Source organism: Lampris incognitus, chromosome 8 (genome assembly GCF_029633865.1).
Source record: "Lampris incognitus isolate fLamInc1 chromosome 8, fLamInc1.hap2, whole genome shotgun sequence".
NCBI lineage: Eukaryota > Metazoa > Chordata > Actinopteri > Lampriformes > Lampridae > Lampris > Lampris incognitus.
The window spans coordinates 14326282-14347846 of NC_079218.1; the positions used below are offsets into that span (position 1 = coordinate 14326282).

Below are 21565 nucleotides of genomic sequence, written 5' to 3' on the forward strand. Positions count from 1 at the left end.
TTCATAAAACAGAAGAGTCCAGGAGTCTGCAGGCCGCGCGCCAGCAGAATGAGCAGGGGGGGAAAAAGTTTCCAGTTCTTAATTGAAAAAGAATACCTTTCATTCACGAGCAGAACTGCTTCATTGAACAGTCAGCGCGCGTGTACGTGCGCGCGCGCGCGTAGCCTATATATGTTTGCATTTACGCACACACATCACGGACTAGTGAATGCATGTGTGCAGTTTGGCCCGGTTCGGGTCGTGTCAGAACCGGTATACGCGTGCTAAGTGTCGTTCGGCACGCGTATACCGGTTCTGGTGTGCGGTTTCTGAACCGGTTCGGGTCGAACGTGTGCAGAGTTTGACCCGGTTCGGGTCGGGCCGGAACCGGTACGCGTGCTAAGCGTCCCCCAGGCATGATGAGAAACATGTTACCTCATCTGCTCGTTTCATTTTTCAACCCTTTTTACTCCGAGTGAAACCACGGGCTGTCACCGCCGTGTTCTCTGTCTAAAAACCCGGCACCATTTGGGAAACCTGCCGGTGTGGCGTCCACATTTACTGATACCCAAGAGGGGATTAAAACAAATACAAGCCAAGACAGAAATAAAGGCGACAGAAAGTCACCCAGACCCTCTGGCAGCTTGTTTGCTGTATTTTCCTCCACATCCTCCGTCCGCTGATCATCTGGGGGGGGGGTGTCTCAGCAGATTTTGCTTCCTGGCAGATTTCAAGTGTTTTCCTCGGGACGCCCTCCTGCCACGGAAAACTACACCGGCCACGTCTGACGCAGGCCAGCATGAGCCGAACACCCCCCCCCCCCACACACACACACCTGCTGACAGGAAGAGATGACGGAGTGCTGTTGTGAGCTGACTGCATTGTGTGTGTGTGTGCTTGCCTTGCTAGGGTCCAGACGCGCTCGGCTGGTGGGCTTCAGCGGCCGCCAATGCGAGAGACCGGCGAGTGAGGCCACGCCGAGGCTTCAACCGTCCACTGTTGTCTGTTTCTAGCGGGGGGACAGCAGCGTCGCGTCCAGAAGATGGAGAACGTCCACCTGCTCCTCACACTCACGCTCTTGGTGGTGGACGGCGTTCTGACCCGAGCCATCGATGAAGGGCGCATTAAAGGTACAATCCGAATATTCACACAAAGCACCTCCTGGCTCTTGCACGGGTCCAACATGCGCACATGATAATCAATATGCACGTCACGCGGAGACATAGAGATGTCCAGTCCTACCAGAGAGGAGGACGGGGCTCTTAAGGTCTTGCTTGGCGGACCAATATGGCCTCCACGAGTCCTAATTTAACTAACGGTGAATGATGAACATCTGGAAATGTTGGACGTGTTTCTTTTAGTGCTCCTTGGAGAAGAGCTGTTCACTTAGAACATTTATTTACAACCTCTGGACGAGAATAAAGTAGACCGAGGTGGGTCAGCGTATCACGTCTTCAGCTCGGTGTGGGTTGGTTGTGATGCCAGTTGGTTTCATTTACTCTGGTCCGATGAGGAGGCCTTGTCAGACTCATCCCATAATAACAATAATAATAATATTATAATAATACCATTTCTCTTTTAAACACCTGTGAAATGAGAGCAGCGTCCTCAACTTCTCAATCTGATTTTTCTGTCCTGGCGAGTCTCCTGACAGAAGCACTAGAGCTGAAGCAGTCGGTCGACTCGGGAGTCAAGGAAGGTGACGGAAAGAGTGATAGAGAGGCTGCAGGCCTCTCTGGAAGAGAGAGAGAGACAGAGACAGAGGAGAGAGAGAGAGTGCGAGATACAGAGAGAGGAGAGAGAAAAAGCGAGAGAGGGGGTGAGCGAGAGAGAGAGGGGGGAGAGAGAGAGAGAAAGCTCCCAGTGTTTTTGCTGCTGTAAACTTTGCTACCCGATCTGTCCGAGGCCCCGGGGCTCGGAAGTGTAAATCTGACTGGCTGCGTGCCAGCTGTAGAGGACTGTAGGGGTATGTGTGTGTGTGTGTGTGGAGTAGGTGGAGTAGGTAGGCGTCTAAGTGGAGGAGGAGAAGAGGTAGAGGGAGGGAGTGGTGTGTGTGTTTGTGTGCGTTTCCGCTGAGGCTTTAGAAACACACCAGGACCGCAACTCAGCTCATTTCCAGAGCAGTTTAATTTCATTTTTTCAATAATGGGTTGTTGTTTTCTGAATAAAACCAGAGAAGAAGAAGATGTTGGAGGTATGTTGTGATGAGTCTCTGGTAGACCTGTTCCCTATCTGGATGTGTTGATATGAGACTAGGTGTGGTGCGGGGTTGTGGTTGTGGTAATATGGTGATATAACTTAAATGTTGTCATTCCCTGGTCTTAAAGGCTGCATTACAGTGAAGTGAGACAGTTTTCTGAACTTATTCCACTGTTTTGATGAAATGAACGATGAAACGTCTCCACCTGCTTGGTCATCATGTCCACATTACCAGTCACAGACATCGTCGTATGTGATAGTTGTCAGTATCAGATGTTCTGGAGTCCTGGACTCTGGTCCATCACGGTGGTCTGTCCATCCTTCATTCAGGTTTTGCTAAACTGATTTGGTGACAAACACAGCAGGAGGTGGAGGGTGTTGGGTTGTCAGCATGCAGGACACCTGCCAGCGCTCACTCTCTCTCCTCACACCACTCAGCTTCTCAAACAAGGTGTCATGATGTGGCTTAAACACAAGTCATGTACACACCAGAACTGGATGGATGGATAGATAGATAGATAGATAGATAGATAGATAGATAGATAGATAGATAGATAGATAGATAGATAGATAGATAGATAGATAGATAGATATTAGTGTTTTTATGTGAAATTTGTCATTTGGGAGAAAAAATGCGTGATGGAAATATCAAATAAAATCCCCAAAATTCAAATAAGAGTTTACACCCCGCTTGACATTTATAAACTTTTTTGTTCAAAATGAAGGAATGTGATAAACTGCACATTTGCTGAATTGAAATGAAATGTGAAATGTGTGCGTGTGTGCATGTGCGCGTATATATATATATATATATATATATATATATATATATATATATATATATATATATAAAGTTAGCACAAAAAGTAAGGAAATGTGTGTTTGGTAGCTTATTTCTTTGTTGTAACAATGCTTCTTGGCAATAAATCTTCTATCAGGCAGCTGATTGTCAGCACCTGGGGTACCAGAAGCTCAAAACAAGAGTCAATAGCAACAGCAAAACAAGCTGTTTGGCATTGGCAGAGAAGATTTGGCAAATTTTCCATGGGCGCAACCCCCATACTCAGCTCTGCTGCTCATCCCACAAATGCGTGTTCCTTACAAATGTGGCCCCATTTAAAAGGGAAATAAAACAGGCTTTCCAACGGTATAAGATTTATTGCCAAGAGGCATTGTTACAACAAAGAAATAATCTACCCAACACACATTTCCTTACTTTTTGTGCTTAGTATATATATGTGTGTGTGTGTGTGTGTGTGTGTGTGTGTGTGTGTGTGTGTGTGTGTGTGTGTGTGTGTGTGTGTGTGTACATATAGGACATGTATGCCACACATCAAGATGTGAAGTACCTCGCCCCCATGCATTTCCTCGTTTTAAAGCAAATAAATAAGTAGGGCATACCTCTGATTTAAGGAGGGAAAACGAGCTGAGACCTCCTGCCATGCGGCTAATAACAGTCCTCCGTCATACATCAGCTTCATATCTGGTGGTTTTAATCACACGTCTGACAGACGCAGGGATGTGATTTTCGTCTCCCTTTCCTCTATGGGGATCCCCGTTTCTCCTGTTTCTTCCCCTTCAGCGAGGAGACGAGGGAGGACTCCGTATGTGATAGCATAACGCTGCATTATGGATCCTCTCCTCCATGTTTGATCTCATCGGCGTCGCCGGGTCATTTTGCCGGGGCTTAAGCCCCGAACGTTTTGAGGGCAGTCCCGGTCCCCGGATGTAATTGTAAGCGTAAGCCTGTGTGAAGCCCGCCAAAAACCCGAAACGCGTGTGGATGTCCGATAGTTTTCGTGACAACCGCCTGTCGGAATCAACGCAGGTCTCTAAACGAACTCCGTGTGTGCGTGTGCGCATGTGCGGGCGGGTCTGCGAGTCAGCGCCCGGTCACGTGACACAAGTTAAAAGGGAACGAGACAAGTAGAGGAGAAATGGCGGAGAGTGCAGGGAAAAATAAAACAACTCAATCTTTTAGGATTTTCCCCCTAAAGACAAGGAAGGGTAAGAGTTTGGCCTATGTAGTAACTTTCCAATAATGGTTGAACTCGCCTGCTGATTCATGATATGAACTGGATTCGGCACGTACCGTCTAGCTAGCGGGCCATACTCGTCTGATGGCATACTGTCGTTGTCCTTTAGCAAGGTTTTTTTCTCGCAAATAAATCAAATTTCCATAAAACGTACTAAAAGGGTAACGACTCATTCATACCAATTACTAACAACTACAATGTTTTTAACGTCAGAATTCATAATTAATCTGGAGAGTAAACAGCAGTTTTTGAGTTGCACATTTAAATGTTTCAGTGATTAAGACGTGTAGCCATTTTGAATGTAAATAAGGTGCCAGAGTGCAAAAAAAGAAAAGAAAAAAAAGCATCAAAATAGAGTTTGTTTATCAAAAATTGTTTCCGGGGGTGGATCCCCCCGGACCCCCCTACAGAAGTCCGGGCCAAGCCCCGAATGTCCTCACAGCCTTGAACGTCCCTGGTTGATCTCAACCCCGTTGGGTCGTGAATCAGACCTGAGAGCTGATGAAGATTCTGTTGTTGTTCTCAAACAGGGCGTCGCTCTGAGGTTGGAGGGTTTTTTTGTGAGGAGCATCTGGTCTTTTAAGTCCCTGGCTAACAGTGGTGTTTACAGCCAGGATCCATGGGATTTTAGAGATTATATCTGATGAACATCAGCTAATGCTGGGATAGACTCCAACCCTATGTGATCCAGAAATGGATATAAGTGGGTATAGATAATGGATGGATGGATGGATGGGGGAGTGAAACCGCAGTACATTGTTCCTTTAATGGTATTTTGGCTCTTAGGACTACCAAACAAATCGACAAATAAGAAATAGTTTCACTTTTTTGAGATGTGCCTCAATAAATGGTCCTCTGGATAGTAGAGAGACGAGCTGCTTTTCCTGCCTTGTTTGAACACGTTACCTCTTATGTTGAGAAAATTCCCGCAAATCCATGAAACTGGCTCATGCACAGTGTAGTGGTCTCACGTTTTTCACTCGTTTGAAGAAAAGAACAAGATATATCCTCAAAATATGGGAACACGGACAACCCCAGCATGTGATGTGGCGGATGCTGGCGTCCCTCATCGTGTCCCAGCTCTCCCAGTAACGCGTCTGAGCTGCCATGCTGTCGGCCGGCTCGCTGCGGTCAGACAGTTTGTTTGTCTTGTGTCGTGTTGTGTTGCCCCCTCGCCTCTGGGTGACAATTCACACCCCGCCGCAAGTTCAACTCCCGGCCACCATCCCCGGCCCCGGGGTCCCCGCAAGTTCATTCGCATGGCCGTGTGTGTGTGTGTGTGTGTGTGTGTGTGTGTGTGTGTGTGTGTGTGTGTGTGTGTGTGTGTGTGTGTGTGTGTGTGTGTGTGTGCATCCTGCCTGCTACAGAACGCTGACTGTGATCTGTAGATGACAATGGCTTTTGCTTTGTTCAAGTCTCTGCCAGAAGGTTGCTCCAGAAGAAAATAATTAGTTAGCAGAGCTCGGGGGGCTCCCACATTCCCTGTATGTTGAACACAATGGATGGCGTTTTGGTCAGAAGATGGAAACTTCAGTTGGCATACGGTTGCTCATTTTAAATGATTTTCGCAAAATGATTTGCGGGTCAGCGTGACGCCGAGGAGTCGTTCCGCTCTCCGGTGAATGAATCCAACTGAAACAAAGCTGGTTCAGATCTAAACACAGGCTCCATTTGCAAATGACCTCATTAAGACGACAAAACTAAATCCACTCGCTGTACACGTCCTGTGTTGTACGCCACACAGTTTATCTCACAGATGGCCTCGATGTCAATCAAACTCTGAACCAATAGAAATGTTGGGAGGCTGTAAGGTGGGCGGGTGCATCTGTCTTGTTGTTTAGTTCAGCGATAACGTTACCTGACAACAAATTTCCTCACCAGAGACAATAAACTGCCTCTGTCTCCATCTCTATCCACTACGCGTATATCTACAGCTACAAATCTATTTATCTATAGTCTGTATCTATACCTATATAGCTCAGTCTCTAGCTAGCCTTCGTGCATATTCTGCACATAGAGCGACCCAGGAGAGCAGCTTTACCCTCACCAGAGAGAATTAGAACAGATTCTTAGAAGTTATACGAAGCAAAAACCTGAAGGGCCTAAAAGTTTGCTGCTCCACTGACACCAAATCCACACTTTTCATTTGACATGCTGAATTATATGTGTTTAAACCACAACGCCAAGAGAACATGAGAATTTAGTTATCCAAAGTCCACACCATAAACATTAAATCTCATTAACCTTAAACCCCAACCAACCTATGAATGACTGTTTTAAGCAGTCTCAGCCATGTGTGTTCTCCATGAAAGCACAATGTCAGTATTATGGAGCCTGTAGGTCAACATGTGTTGTGATTGGATCTGGTAAGTCAGCTGAGTTCATAAGATGGTTGTCTGACAAGCTCAAGAGCTGCTTGGAGGGTTCTGCTTCGCCTCGCGCCTCACAACACCACCAAAGGAAATGTTGATTTCATGACAGCAATTCTCAGTTCCACTAGTTGAAACATTAAGACCAAGCAGAGGACAGATAATGAAATATCATGGAAATTAAGCCTTGTTTTGGATGTCGTATGCGTACACACCTGTGTGCTCATGATATTGTATGGATGTGCATCATCATCATTGGCGGTCACTCGGGGTCGAGTATGACTGTCCTCCTTCTAGGTCCTTGTGGGTAATCCTTGCAGGGGGACGTCTGTGCGTGACAGCTTTTTACGTGGAGAGGCTGATGCGCCTGCAGCCATCACACGGTCCTTGACAGGGGGTGGCCAGAGTCCGATGGCATGGAGAACCAAGACGATTGGGGACCACCCTCTGTTGCAGCCTTCATCCACCTTCACTGGCATTGTCTTCCGCCAGCTCATCCATTGAGGTCTTTGTTGGATCGCACTTCGTCTGGAACCTCCCCCTTGACCTAGCCACCTTGGGTGACCCTACCAAGAGCCAAGCTCCAGATGGCATAGCTCTTGGGATCATTGGTACATGCAAGCTTCTCCACCACGACAAGGTGGTGAACCAGGAGAAGATGTGTATATGTTCAGTGTGAATGGACGTAAAACTATTTTGATATACAGACTGTGGTAACAAATTTCATCATGAAGGACAACAAAGAATCGATCAATCAATCAAGCTATCTATCTATATATGTAAATAAAGGATCTTTTTCCATTTTTCACAGGAATTTCCTCTGTTTCTGATTTTTTTCCCCACTCTTTCAGTTTTCCTTGGCAACTGGAAAAATGTTTAGGTGTATTTTGAATGAGACAGTGGGCGATGTACCTTTTTTTTCACTTAGTTTCTGACCGACTGGTTCTGAACTGGTTGGAGAAAGCCTGGGCGTGCCAACATCGCATCAGATGGTCTTTTGACCCAGCGTTCACAGGAAACAGTCGGACAGAAAACCGCCCTGGGAAAAACTGCTCATTCCAGCCCCGAGCTCGCTCGCTCGCTCGTTCGCTCATGCATCAGTGAGCTTGATGGACAGCTTGGTGATGGGCGGGCAAGTTTATCAGGGCACTCTATCAGTGAGTCCGTCGGGTGTCGGGGGGGGGGGGTCGAAGAACATGTTGCATTTCTGCCCCAAAAAACTCTCTCTGTCTCTCTCTCTCACTCTCTCGCTCGCTGTCCTTTATCTCAGCAGACCTGCGAGTCTCGAGGCCTCTGATTTTGCCTGGTTATCCAGAAAACACCACAGCATTGGTCGGGGCGGAGGTCAAGTTGACGTGTAAGATCCACCGGCCGGCCACCACCAAGGTCCAGTGGTTAAAGAATGAGGTCGTGACCCCGGGAGAACAGCGCCGCCTCAGGGCTCTGACGGTGAGGACCGGTCTCAATTAATAAACCTTCTGCTGGGTTTCTCATCTGAAGACCATTATCCACCGCCATGCTTTAATTCACCTGTAGCCAGTGTTACAGCTGGTGTCCATGTTCAGATAAAGTGATGAGAGAGTCAGACAGACTGTAAGATTTTGATGCTGTGGTTTGGTAAGCGAGCATATTGAAGGGGGAAAAAAATCAGGATTTTCTGCATTATCTATCTAAAAATATATATATTTTTATCTATATATACATACACACACACACACACACACACACATATGTGTAGTAGTGATAACACTCCATTAGCAGCCACAATACTGTGCCGTCTTCTGTATTCCGCTGAAATTGTGTCCCCATATGACATCACTGCTTGACGATGCTCAAATGAGAAAACTTTCTGGTTTGCCATTAGGTTGCATTGTATGAAAAATGTAAATAACAACACCACATACAGATGTACAACATAGTGTTGTTATTTGCATTTTCTCATTCCATGCAGCCAATCGGCAAACCAGGGAGTAAGATTTCATATTCGCAAATTGTCTGCCAGTGACATCAGAGGTGGACAACCAACATCATCGCTAATAGAGTGTTATTGCTACTATGCATGTAGAGTGATAATTTGAAAATTCCCTTTAAACTTAAAACCAGCAAAATTCATTTGGGGTTCAAAATGTTTGACTTTGTATATTTTTATGCTCTCTGTTAATTGAGGTTTTGTCGAGATGTCCTCATATGAAAGAGAAAATGTGTTGTCCACACAGGTCCTGCAGAGCAACAACTCCAAGATTAACAGCCTCCACCTCCCTAACGTAAGCCTGCAGGATGCAGGAGAATATATCTGCATGGCGGAGACCAGCCACGCCGGCAGGAAAGTTCAGTCCATGCGTTCAGCCTGGCTGGAGGTCCTGCCTGGTGAGACGCAGTCCTCTTCTTTTACATTTTGACATTCACACTCGTCATTTGGGCAGATCTCTTCATCTTGCATGCCATGTGGTTAATGAGGGTGTTGATTATAACCATGGACACCCCAAATTTGCAGTTAGCATTTAACTCCCAACCCCCCCGAGCCATCAGAATCTGTTTTTTTTTTTGGGGGGGGGGGTTAAAGCTTTCTGGATGCCAGAGTTGTTCATTATGAATGTATCAATATCACTTTTTCACCTTCAATACCGATTCTGAGTACAAATCTTTCAGTATACCATACTATACCCATACTGTGTACGGATCCCATCCATTACTTTTACTGCACAGTTGAACAGTGCAGATTTAGGACATTAGTTTGGTGTCAATGGGCAAAATAATTGGGTTAGAATCCATCCGTCCGTCCATTTATTCATCCATTATCCAAACCGCTTATCCTGCTCTAGGGTCGCAGGGATGCTGGAGCCTATCCCAGCAGTCATTAGGCGGCAGGCGAGGAGACACCCTGGACAGGCCGCCAGGCCATCACAGGGAACAAGCAAACAATTTCAAAACAAAAACATCAAATATCTTTCAAAAACAAAAAAATCTTATACAATATAGCCTCACACACACACATTCATGGTGGAAGCTGCCATGCCAGGCGCCAGCCTGCTCATCAGGAACAGTTAAGGATTGTGTCTTGCTCAAGAACACTTCGACACACTCTCCGCAAGAGCCGGGGATCAAACCAGTGACCTTCCGATTACTAGACGACCCACTCTACCTCCTGAGCCATACCGCCCCTATAGCAGTCAGTTTTTTTTTCAACGGTTAAAGAAATAAAGGCTGCCATGTGCCAAAAAAATGCAGTAAATCAAGTTATTTTCCTTTTATTATGACATGTTACTCATGTCTGTCAGTATTGGATTTTAGTCTTGGGTAAAATCTCCAATATCAGTACTCCATTTTATTCTGGTATCGACCCAATGTCCTATACCAGTATGGGTGTCGATGTGTCCCTATCGTTCATACTTGGGAGATTTTGTCATAACTCCTCACTGATCCCTTTAAGCATCCCGTAAAATGTGCTTTTATGAATTGTGGCCCCAGTTGGAAGCAGACTTTATAGTTTGTGGAGTTTTAGCTCAGCGCACAAACCCTCAAGCATTAGAGGACGTGTCTACTTTATGGAAGCGACTGCAAATTTCAGCTTGTTTAAGTACCGTTATTTCGGGGGGGGGGGGTGTCCTCAAATGCCAGTTTCTTATTTCTGCTTGGTGGTGAAGGAATTTGAACTTTAGTTGGACTCAATGTGGAGGGCTCTGGAGAAAAGAAACCCATTTTCTATTTAAAGTTCATTGTTTTCGATGTTGGCACATTTTTCGATTAGTTCTGAATCCTTTTGCATGTTTCTTCTTAAACCGCGAGGTATATTCCCATAGTCCTGCCATTTAATGTGCTCCCAGTATTGCTGTGATGGTTTGTGCTGATTCTAGTCACAGTGTTTCCTCTCGGCTGGATTCAACTGTGCTACAATGATCCAGTTACCCTGATGGATCATTGTAGGCTTAATCCAATCCAACGAACAGTCTGTAAAATTTCCCCCATAAATAATTATAGATAGATATAAATAGTGAAATAATTATTTTGTAAAAAGTAGGGCCGAGGGGGCCCAGTAGATTAGTATGCTAGCGCCCCAATACTGAGGTTGGCGGTACAAGCCCCAATGTTAAACTCAGTTTCTGCTAAATAGGGAAATGTAAATAAAAGCATCACATACACTCACCGGCCACTTTATTAGGCACACCTGTCCAACTGCTTGTTAACGCAAATTTCTAATCAGCCAATCACATGGCAGCAACTCAATGCATTTAGGCATGTAGACATGGTCAAGACGATCTGCTGCAGTTCAAACCGAGCATCAGAATGGGGAAGAAAGGTGATTTAAGTGACTTTGAACGTGGCATGGTTGTTGGTGCCAGACGGGCTGGTCTGAGTATTTCAGAAACTGCTGATCTACTGGGATTTTCACGCACAACCATCTCTCGGGTTTACAGAGAATGGTCCGAAAAAGAGAAAATATCCAGTGAGCGGCAGTTCTGTGGGCGAAAATGCCTTGTTGATGCCAGAGGTCAGAGGAGAATGGCCAGACTGGTTCGAGCTGATAGAAAGGCAACAGTAACTCAAATAACCACTCATTACAACCGAGGTATGCAGAAGAGCATCTCTGAACGCACAACACGTCGAACCTTGAGGCAGATGGGCTACAGCAGCAGAAGACCACACCGGGTGCCACTCCTGTCAGCTAAGAACAGGAAACTGAGGCTACAATTCGCACAGGCTCACCAAAATTGGACAATAGAAGATTGGAAAAACGTTGCCTGGTCTGATGAGTCTCGATTTCTGCTGCGACATTCGGATGGTAGGGTCAGAATTTGGCGTCAACAACATGAAAGCATGGATCCATCCTGCCTTGTATCAACGGTTCAGGCTGGTGGTGGTGGTGTAATGGTGTGGGGGATATTTTCTTGGCACACTTTGGGCCCCTTAGTACCAACTGAGCATCGTGTCAATGCCACAGCCTACCTGAGTATTGTTGCTGACCATGTCCATCCCTTTATGACCACAGTGTTCCCATCTTCTGATGGCTACTTCCAGCAGGATAACGCGCCATGTCATAAAGCTCGAATCATCTCAGACTGGTTTCTTGAACATGACAATGAGTACACTGTACTCAAATGGCCTCCACAGTCACCAGATCTCAATCCAATAGAGCACCTTTGGGATGTGGTGGACCGGGAGATTCGCATCATGGATGTTCAGCCGACAAATCTGCAGCAACTGCGTGATGCTATCATGTCAATATGGACCAAACTCTCTGAGGAATGTTTCCAGTACCTTGTTGAATCTATGCCACGAAGGATTAAGGCAGTTCTGAAGGCAAAAGGGGGTCCAACCCGGTACTAGCAAGGTGTACCTAATAAAGTGGCCAGTGAGTGTATATTACTCACTCTGTGTCCTTAATGTAAAGTGAGTTTGAGAGCCAAACCATGAGAGAAGGGGTGAACCAGCGATGGCAGCGAAGGGAGATCTGTCCATCACCTGCTAGGGGCTCTGCCCACGCGCTCCTCCCCCCCGGCAGGAGTTAACTCCTCTCCTCCCAGCTGCCACTTAGATCTCCAGTCAACCTTCACCGCCCCGTCATTTACTCCTGCAGCCCATTCACTGTCACGCCGCTACATGTTCATTAGCTACATTCTCTCCCTCCGCCCTTTCTTCTCGTCCTCTCTTTTTTTTTTCCAGCGGTGGTGAAGAAGGAGGGGAGGTAGTCACTCCTGTTTGTTAGCTCGCCCTCACTCCCACAATAATCCACGCATGAACAACAAGAGGAGAAAGGGAGTAGGTGGAGTGGGGGTGGCCGTTTTAGTCACCGTGGTAACTTCTTTGTGTGTGTGTGTGTGTGTGTGTGTGTTTTGAACAGGGAGGGAGCGATGATCGGGGGCACAGGGTTCAGAGGTCACATCTGAGGGAATGACTGCTCAATTTAGAAAAAAGGAAAAGTTGGGAAAAAAGGGAAACTGGAAAAAATTGGAAAATTTAATTGACTGGCTTGATGTGTTTGTGTGAAAGAAAGAAAGAAAGAAAGAAAGAAAGAAAGAAAGAAAGAAAGAAAGAAAGAAAGAAAGAAAGAAAGAAAGAAAGAAAGAAAGAAAGAAAGAAAGAAAGAATAGAGGATGTTGAGCCAACATCTCGACTGGTTTTGATGTTCCCTTCTCGCTCTTATTTTCTGTTCCAGCAGATGGTATTGAGGACCTGAGTGAAGACACCACAGAACACCTTCTGCTTGAGCCGGGGGACATCCTCAAACTGCCCTGTGACACGCCCGGCCGGCCCGCCCCAGCCGTCACATGGTACAAGGAGGGGACGCGCCTGCTGAACACGCCTCGTGTCCAGGTCCGCGGGGTGCTGGTGGAGATCGCCGACGTGACGTACGAGGACTCGGGCGTCTACGTGTGCGTTTCCTGGGCAACCAAAGAGCCGCTGAGGAACTTCACCATCACCGTGACAGGTGACCGCCGCTACCGCCAGAGGGGTCAGAATTCTTTAGGGCCCCGTTTTAACGGTTCTGAAGGTGCAGCGTGAGGAAAACAGGCGGGTTTTACATTTTTAGATGGCGTTAGCTGTGATTAACACTTTCACTGCTTCTTTTTTAGAAGATAATCCCTTTCTCATATTCCACCTTCACTGTCAATATATAACGACGCCAGATGAGCGTTTTAATAATTGAATTATTTTGATTTTAATACTTTAATTCCACACGTTGAATAAGCCTTGTGTAGCTCACAGATCCCCTATGTGCCCAACATTGATTTTTAATATCTCGACAAGGACTGGGCAGTAATTCAATATGATCATTTATTGTCTATCGACGATCGTATAATTCAATGATAGCTAGAATCTGTGACATAAAACTTCTTGCAAAATGAAGTGTGAAATATTTGAGGGAGTATTATTGTTTAATATTATACTTTACCAATGAGATGAACCTCAGCTGGATTCTTAGACGTGGTGTTTTTACTCATGGAAGCAGATTTTGGGATATTTATTTGGATATCATGTGCAACTCCTAGACTATCATGATAATGATATTTCCATATTGCCTAGAAGTAGTTTCACCCTGTTTGTTTGTACCCCAAGTTATGTGTGTTTAAGACAAATCTATATCAGATAAAATCTCAAGCCTGGGTTTCCTTTGTAATGCTCCACAACTGACATGGTGGTCTTTGAGTTCTGCACCATCATCATCATCATCTTCACTGATAGGGTTGTGACACAAGTTGTGACATAATTACTTCTGATATGATGAGTCACTTTGACACCCCAGCTCACAAATTATTCCTATCTTCGTAGAATTTGTAATTGCTGACATTTCTGGGGCATCCTGGTCTCATGTCTCAGGGCAACAGATCTTTTCCTAAAGGGATCCAGAGTCTTCTAGATTTCAGCTCCTTGACTCCTTCAGTCAGTTCCTGCAGAATTTGCTTTGAGACCCTTCGGTGATTAGTGTTCAGGTTTCCTCACTGCCTCCTATTGTTCCTTTACTCGCCGTTAGACTCCTTGGGGTCCGGGGATGATGATGAAGACAACGGCTTGGAAGACGCATCTGCCGAGATTGAGAACGACCAGGTTTACTTCTCCAGAGGTGTGTTACTCATGCTTTAAGTTTCTGCTCTTTTCAGGGGACACAGTGTAAGGGATAGTCCACTCCACATCGAGTGTCGGAATCCTTTAGCACAAGAAGCGCAAGACGAGAAAGTTGATTTTCACTGTGGTGTTATAAACAAATTTCAATTCAGGCCCCTACTGGACCCACACCCAGCGAATGGAGAAGAAGCTGTACGCAGTGCCTGCAGGCAACACGGTGAAGTTTCGATGCCCGGCCATGGGAAGCCCCCTGCCCTCCATTCGGTGGTTCAAGAATGGACGTGAGTTCAGAGGAGAGCATCGCATCGGAGGCATCAAGGTAAAGAGGAGGATAAACCCTTTAGATTACAGGCCGGTGCTTACACAGACATAATCAAGTTCCTGCAAGTCCTGCTGGGTAGCAGAACCACAGCGCACACAGCACCACATTCACTGTAGCATCAATGACACGTCCTTATTTTAATTATTTCATTTCACTATTTTCAACCAAAGTTCACCTTTGCAGCAGAGAGCTGAACACAAGGCCGGTGAGGGGGACATGGACAAGTAAGTTGTCTGGGTGTGTATGTACTCGAGAGTTGCCATTAAAGACATGAAGACATCATGTCTGTGAGCAGAAACGTGGTTTTCCATCTGACAGCCGCGCGCTTCCAACCCCCACCGACATGACGTGGACTTTAACCGCAGCTTGATAGAAAAGATAACCAGACATTGTGCTCGCCATTAATGTCTAAATCTCACGAACTAAAAACTTAATAAAGAAGAAGTTCAAATCAATGTTAACTTAAGAACTAAATACTACACCCGTCCTGAGCGGTGACAGCATTTTATCCATTTTTTTTCTCAATTTTCCCCCTTTTTATCCCAAATTGTATCTGGCCAATTACCCCGAGCCGTCCCGGTCGCTGCTCCACCCCATCTCTGCCGATCCGGGGAGCACCCCGACCGACCAGAGGAGGCGCTAGAGCAGCGACCAGGACAAATACCCACATCCGACTACCCACCCGCAGACACGGCCAATTGTGTCTGTAGGGACGCCCGACCAAGCCGGAGGTAACACGGGGATTCGACCCGGCGATCCTGTGTTGGTAGGCAATGAAATAGACCACTACGCCACCCGGATGCCCCCCGTTTTATCCAAATGTGGGTGATGTGTTGGATGTGTTGACCTTCGGCGTTTCTTAGGTTTGTCAAGTCTTGGGTAAACGGATGCGTTCTCTATCTTGTCTTTCAGTTGAGACATCAGCACTGGAGTCTGGTGATGGAGAGCGTTGTCCCCTCCGACAGAGGAAACTACACCTGCCTGGTGGAAAACAAATATGGCTCCATCACTCACAGCTACCTGCTGGACGTCCTGGGTAGGACCAGACACACCCGACACTGTGTGTGTGTGTGTGTGTGTGTGTGTGTGTGTGGTTGCAAGCCTATGTATGCAAATGTTGCATGTGCATGTGAGTGTCTGCACTACTTTCTGTGTGTGTGTCCAGACACAGTGGGTCCCCTCTTTGGAGCCACAGCCGTCCCATGATACCTTGGGGCACGTCAGTCCTAATTTATGTCAAACCCAACTCTCACTTCCACTCCTGTCGCTGTGGTCAGACAGACAGACAGAGGGGACGCACCGACAGGCAGATAGAAAACAGAGAGACAGGTGACCGGGCATAAAGGAGGTTTTCTCTGTGTTCAAGAGGCTTAAATAGCACCTTTCTTATGCCTCATTTAATTAAACTAAAATGTCAGCACACCCTGATTTGGCCGGTTGGTTGGTCTGTAGCCGCGATAGCAACAAGTGCTGCCTCGGGTTCGCCTGCGTATGCTGTCGAGAGTTTCAAAGGTGCCGCCCGTCGGGTTCATTCGCTGCATCCGCCGAGGGAGCAGATGAATGCGGCGGGAGGGAGGGGTGTCTGGCGTCGGCCATGGCGGGTAGAAAGCAGACGGTCAAGCATCTGACCCGTGACAGGAGACAGAGGGACAGAGGGGAGTCGTCTGTCTGTCAGACCGTCTGTCTCCCTGTCATCCGGTGGGTCAACTGCCATGCCCAGAAACCTCCACTGGGAGAGCAGCTTTTTTAGAGCGAGACAGAGAGAGAGAGAGAGAGGGAGCGAGAGAGAAAGAGAGAGAGACAGACAGACAGACAGAGAGAGAGAGTGAGAGAGAGAGAGAGCAAGAGAGAGACAGAGACAGAGACAGACAGACAGAGAGAGACAGACAGACAGGCAGACCGAGACAGACAGACAGACAAGAAAAGATAGAGACAGACAGACAGAGAGAGAGAGAGAAAGAGAGACAGACAGAGAGAAAGAGAGACAGACAGACAGACAGACAGGGACAGACGGACAGACAGACAGAGAGAGAGAGAGACAGATGGACAGACAGACAGACAGACAGACAGACAGACAGAGAGAGAGAGTGAGCGAGAGAGCGAGAAAGAGAGAGAGAGCGTAGAGATAAAAAAAGGGCCAGGTAAGCACGCCATGCTTCAGGTTAATGAATAATCCACGCTAATTGAGCCAACTGAGGACTTTTATCATACTAGTTAGATAGCAACAATTAAAAAAACCAAATGCATATCTGCCTTTGCAAAACAAGCCCTTGCAGAAGAGTTAAGCACATTATCAGTGACTGAAACATTTCTAAGATCTTCCTATTGATCATGTGATTGAAGGTCATACTTTTGATGATATGAATGGGGCTGTGTCCAAATATTCTGCTGCATACTACATGCTAGTACTGCATACTAGCGGTACCGCGTACTTACTATCCATAAAAAATGCGTTTAGTATGCATCGTAAATCTATTAAACTATCCTCAGTCAACTGGCGGAAGTGATGGCACGTTGATAAGCCTTGCACAACCTATTTCTCCATGGTAACCACACAGAGTAGCCATTTTGTTCCAGAATAGTGTCACCTCAACTCATATTACCGTCCATCCATTCATCCATTATCCAAGCTGCTTATCCCGATTGTACTATCCATCCCTTCATTTTTAGTTTCCGTACCAGGAACGTTGTAATTTAGTATACTAAAATGGGTCCGATATAGTACCTACTATGGCCATGGTATGGGTATTCAGACACAACTAATCTACTTTTTTCCATGTTTACCAAGAATTATTCAGTATACTTTTTTTTGCCCAAATATAATTTCTAACATTATCGAATAAAATCACATGATTAGAAAATACTTTCCAATATGCTGGATGTTCAGCTTAGAGGGGGCTTCGTCTTTAATGTCCCTTCACTTCCATTCAGTGTTCTTCACAGTAGGATCAGCACCGCCGAATAAAAACAGCTCTGTCTGGGAGGCAGAGACATCCTGTGACGTTTGGTTCAGACTAGTCCAGCATTTGTTCTGCTTTAAATCACCATCAACGGCACAACACACAACACAAGAATGTGTTGTTATGGCTTGAATATGGTTGATATGTGTTTTTTTTTCTTGATGCTTAATAAATCTCTTTTGTGGGAATTCCCAGAATTTCTATTATTAAGCCGGAGATCCTGAATCATGTGATGAAGGAGAAGCGTAACAAGGCTTCAGGGATGTGATTGGTCAGGATTGCACAGCTTGTCCCATCCCGTTACATATGGACTCCTGGTGAGAGGAGTAGCTCTGTCTGAATCAGGTCACGCTCCGTTTATCAGAAGAAACTCTCTGCCCATAATCAACCTGGGAAAATGGGGGAAAACACTGGCCCCGACCGGCTTTCCTTGAGATAAACACTGTCTTCTCTTATTCCCTCTTTCTACAGAGCGGTCCCCACACAGGCCTATCCTGCAGGCTGGTCTACCAGCCAACACCACAACTGTCGTGGGCAGTGATGTCCAGTTCTACTGTAAAGTCTACAGTGACGCCCAGCCTCACATTCAGTGGCTCAAACACATCGAGAGGAACGGCAGTCGCTACGGTCCTGATGGGACACCATACGTTCAGATCCTCAAGGTTGGTGGAAATGATATCAAACGTCTGGTGGACAAATTCCCCAGTACCGTGAATACCAAGCTCTACCTAAATACCTAGATTTGAAGATGAAGGGAAATTTGGCTTTGTAAGAATGTGATTTATGCAGAAGAGCGTAACATAATGGTAAAGTGGGTCGTATATTTGACTGAATGTCCTACCATAAGAAGAGACATATGGTAATGATATCTGCTATCAGCTTCAAGAAGGCCTGAGGCATTAATGCTCATGTTACTTGAATGATTGTGGTACTAAGTGGTACTAAGAATAATAGCAACGGTACCATGAATAACAACTGTGACTGTGATGAAAGCAGTGTTGTACAGCAATGGTTGTTACTGTTGTTGACTTGCTGTTGTTGCTGTGGTTGCTGTGGTGGTGGTGTTGGTGATGTGCAGACAGGGAGTCTGAACATGTCCGATGTGGAGGTGCTCTACCTGTCCAAAGTCACCATGGAGGATGCAGGCGAATACACCTGTCTGGCTGGAAACTCCATCGGCTTCTCTCACCAGTCTGCTTGGCTTACTGTCCTCTCAGGTAAGTTAATAATTGACTGGTATGTCAATGGAAAGTTTAGGGCTAAAATTAGGATTAATTTTCTTTTTAGGTTAAAGATGGATGAATGAATGGATGGATTGGCTGATTGATTTTACTTGCGCACATTTTCAAACGTGCTCGTATTGCCATTGTATTGTTAGCATTGTGCATTCACAATAGGGTCTTTTTGCACCCATGCTGAAGCTGTATCTGTAACAGAACTGTTCTGGTGACCGGAACGCATTTCTGTTTTATTTTTCCATTGACCTAAAAAAAAAAAAACTGCAACAATTAGGAAAAAACATAGATGGTGATGTTTAATTATTTTTTTTTTTACTGTACGTTATTGTATTCAGCCAATCAGCAATGTTCAATACAACAAGCTCCACTCAGAAAGACAAATCTTTCTACACCCTCACTAACTCAAGTCAAGTAATCATTCTCATACCTTTTGAAAAACAAATATATCCTGTTGTTCTTCCAGAGGAGGAGGTGGCAGATGATATGGACAGCATGGAGACCAAATACACTGACATTATCATCTACGCCTCTGGCTTCCTGGCCCTGATCATGGCCGCTGTTATCGTGGTGCTCTGTCGGATGCAGGTCCATCCAAGTAGGGAGCCCTTTGATGTCCTTCCGGTCCAAAAGCTGTCCAAGTTCCCTCTTCGCAGACAGGTAGAAAACAGTGGAGAATCGGATGGTCAATAACAGCTAGCTAACAGCAACTATTTTCAGAAGTTCGAGTTCCTTCAACTTACAAGCTATAACATGGCGAACTTCGAAATGTACCAGTTATTATGCCCAGTCAACAGAGGACCATATGAAATAATGACATGGCTAATGTAGTCTAACTTTCTTATTGATTTTTCCCTGCCAAAAATGTGAATGCTCATTGATGAAACTACAGTGGTCCCACTTGCCAGGCTTAAAATTCCCTCAAGGCATTGGTTTCAAAAAAGAATTAGACTTCAGCAAGACTACTCTTCCTCTCATCGTTTTTAATCATATATTTAACTTTCCCCTCTGCAGCCAAGAGCAGGCAAATTGTAATGCTAGATGAAAACTTTACATTGATAAGAGAGAGCACAGAACCGAGGCTACCGTCCATGGCACCATTTTGATGACGAGACCCTTATTTCACCTGTATGAGTCAATCCTTGTGTATATATCTGAAGATTGTTGTGTTGTAGTGTTGTTATTCTATGTTAAGTACACTGAGGGAGCCATGAAACCAGAGTCAAGTTCCATGTATATGCAAACCTACATAGCCAATAAACTTGATTCTGATTCTGATAAACTTTGTTCTTATGCTAACAGCTAATGTCTCCCCCATATCTCTCCCTCCAGTATTCGGTAGAGTCCAACTCTTCTGGGAAGTCCAGTGCTTCATTAATGAGGGTGGCCCGTCTCTCCTCAAGCTGCTCCCCAATGCTAGCTGGGGTCATGGAATTTGAACTTCCCTTTGACCCGGATTGGGAATTTCCAAGGGAGAAGTAAGTAATCTGTCATTTATAGCTGCTGTCATTGACTTTTGAAGCAATTTTTTGTCCAAAATGACATATCTGCTATTTTTAGACTTTCAAATTATTGACAATACAATATGCAGGGTTGGGTAGTAATGGCTTACATGTAATCACGATTATGTAATCAGATTACAAAAATAAGTAACTGTAATCAGCCCAGATTACATTTGAAAAAATTTGCAATTAGATTAAAGTAACATCATTACTTGATTACATGTTTGATTATGTCTTTAAAATATGGTAATTTTAAAATTATGAAACTTTTTCATGATAACCAATGCTCTATTAACTCATGAAAAGTGTACCTGACATGCAGGGTTTCTTAGAAAAGTGCTCTACTTTGTGGTAGTAATGGGCAAAACAGCTCTTTTCAGTGTGTGGAATCATTTAGAATCAGTTCATTAAAAAGATTTGTTCACCAAATTGTTCAGTGCTTGATCGGAGCTCTGACTGCGTAGTCCCACTCGCTGAATTTAGGAATTTATTTGGATAATGATACCATTTGAAAACTGAAAGCTGCTATATCAAAGTCCTACCCTATTATATACAGCACATATATTTTTGCGGCACCTAATTATTAAATAAAATAGTACACTCCTCTGGCCTGCGATTAAAAAGCATCAGCAACGGAAACTTACACAAAACTAACAATACAGTACACCTGTATACATTTATGCCAGCATGTTTTTGTAAGGGTAATTTTATTTGTACAATTCTGTATGCTGAATATGTTCTACTGTATATCGAAGTAAGTTACTCATCTCAGGTTGCTAGGTTTCCAGTTTTGTCAATGGTGACTTAAAGGTAGAACGAGTAGGATTTTCCTGAAAATAAATGTACAGATTCATATAAAAATAATCCTTCTCAATCATCACTTATGACCCACTAGATGTGTGTGGTGGTGTGTGTATCTGCAGAGACCCTGTCCTCTGCCTGTATTTTCTTATTTTGCTGTGCACGGGACGTTTCTGGGCATTACCCTTTGGGCAGCGAGACTCTAAAAATGTAGCGACCAGGTGCCAGATCGAGATTGTAAGCACACATCCAAGAGGAAACTATGACAATGGCAGACAGAGTGCCGAAAAGACGCAAATATAGCGAGTTGAAATGCAAAGTGGACAAAGCTCATTCCAAAACGAGAGTGAATCTCAGGTTGGCTTTCACCCACTGGCGAGCACTGAAGGGGAGGATGGGGATGAAGAGCGACGCGGAGTTGGCCTGTATACTTGGATGTGTTCTGGCAACTGTGGTCATGGGGCGTGTCCTTCTGGTGACGTTAAGCCGTGGGGGAGGGGCCAACTTTGAATATCATGTTTACAATCTGCAAGCGACAAGTCGTTCTACCCTTAATTAATATTCGTTTTTGTTTTTTAATGACAATTTATTGATAATGG

At 45.2% G+C, this 21565-nt stretch overlaps 1 protein-coding gene across 1 annotated transcript in view; it reads left to right on the plus strand.

The window, feature by feature from the left end:
* The first annotated feature begins 998 nt into the window (after positions 1-998).
* The window catches only part of fgfr4 (fibroblast growth factor receptor 4), a 31615-nt gene continuing 11048 nt past the window's right edge, over positions 999-21565 (plus strand). Inside the window, exons 1-11 of the mRNA XM_056285137.1 lie at positions 999-1109; positions 7854-8032; positions 8800-8950; positions 12738-13010; positions 14055-14144; positions 14299-14465; positions 15381-15504; positions 17900-18090; positions 18507-18645; positions 19130-19323; positions 19996-20141. Coding sequence (XP_056141112.1) covers positions 1022-1109; positions 7854-8032; positions 8800-8950; positions 12738-13010; positions 14055-14144; positions 14299-14465; positions 15381-15504; positions 17900-18090; positions 18507-18645; positions 19130-19323; positions 19996-20141 — 1742 coding nt within the window. The 5' untranslated portion in view covers positions 999-1021. The remainder of the gene's footprint in view (positions 1110-7853; positions 8033-8799; positions 8951-12737; positions 13011-14054; positions 14145-14298; positions 14466-15380; positions 15505-17899; positions 18091-18506; positions 18646-19129; positions 19324-19995; positions 20142-21565) is intronic.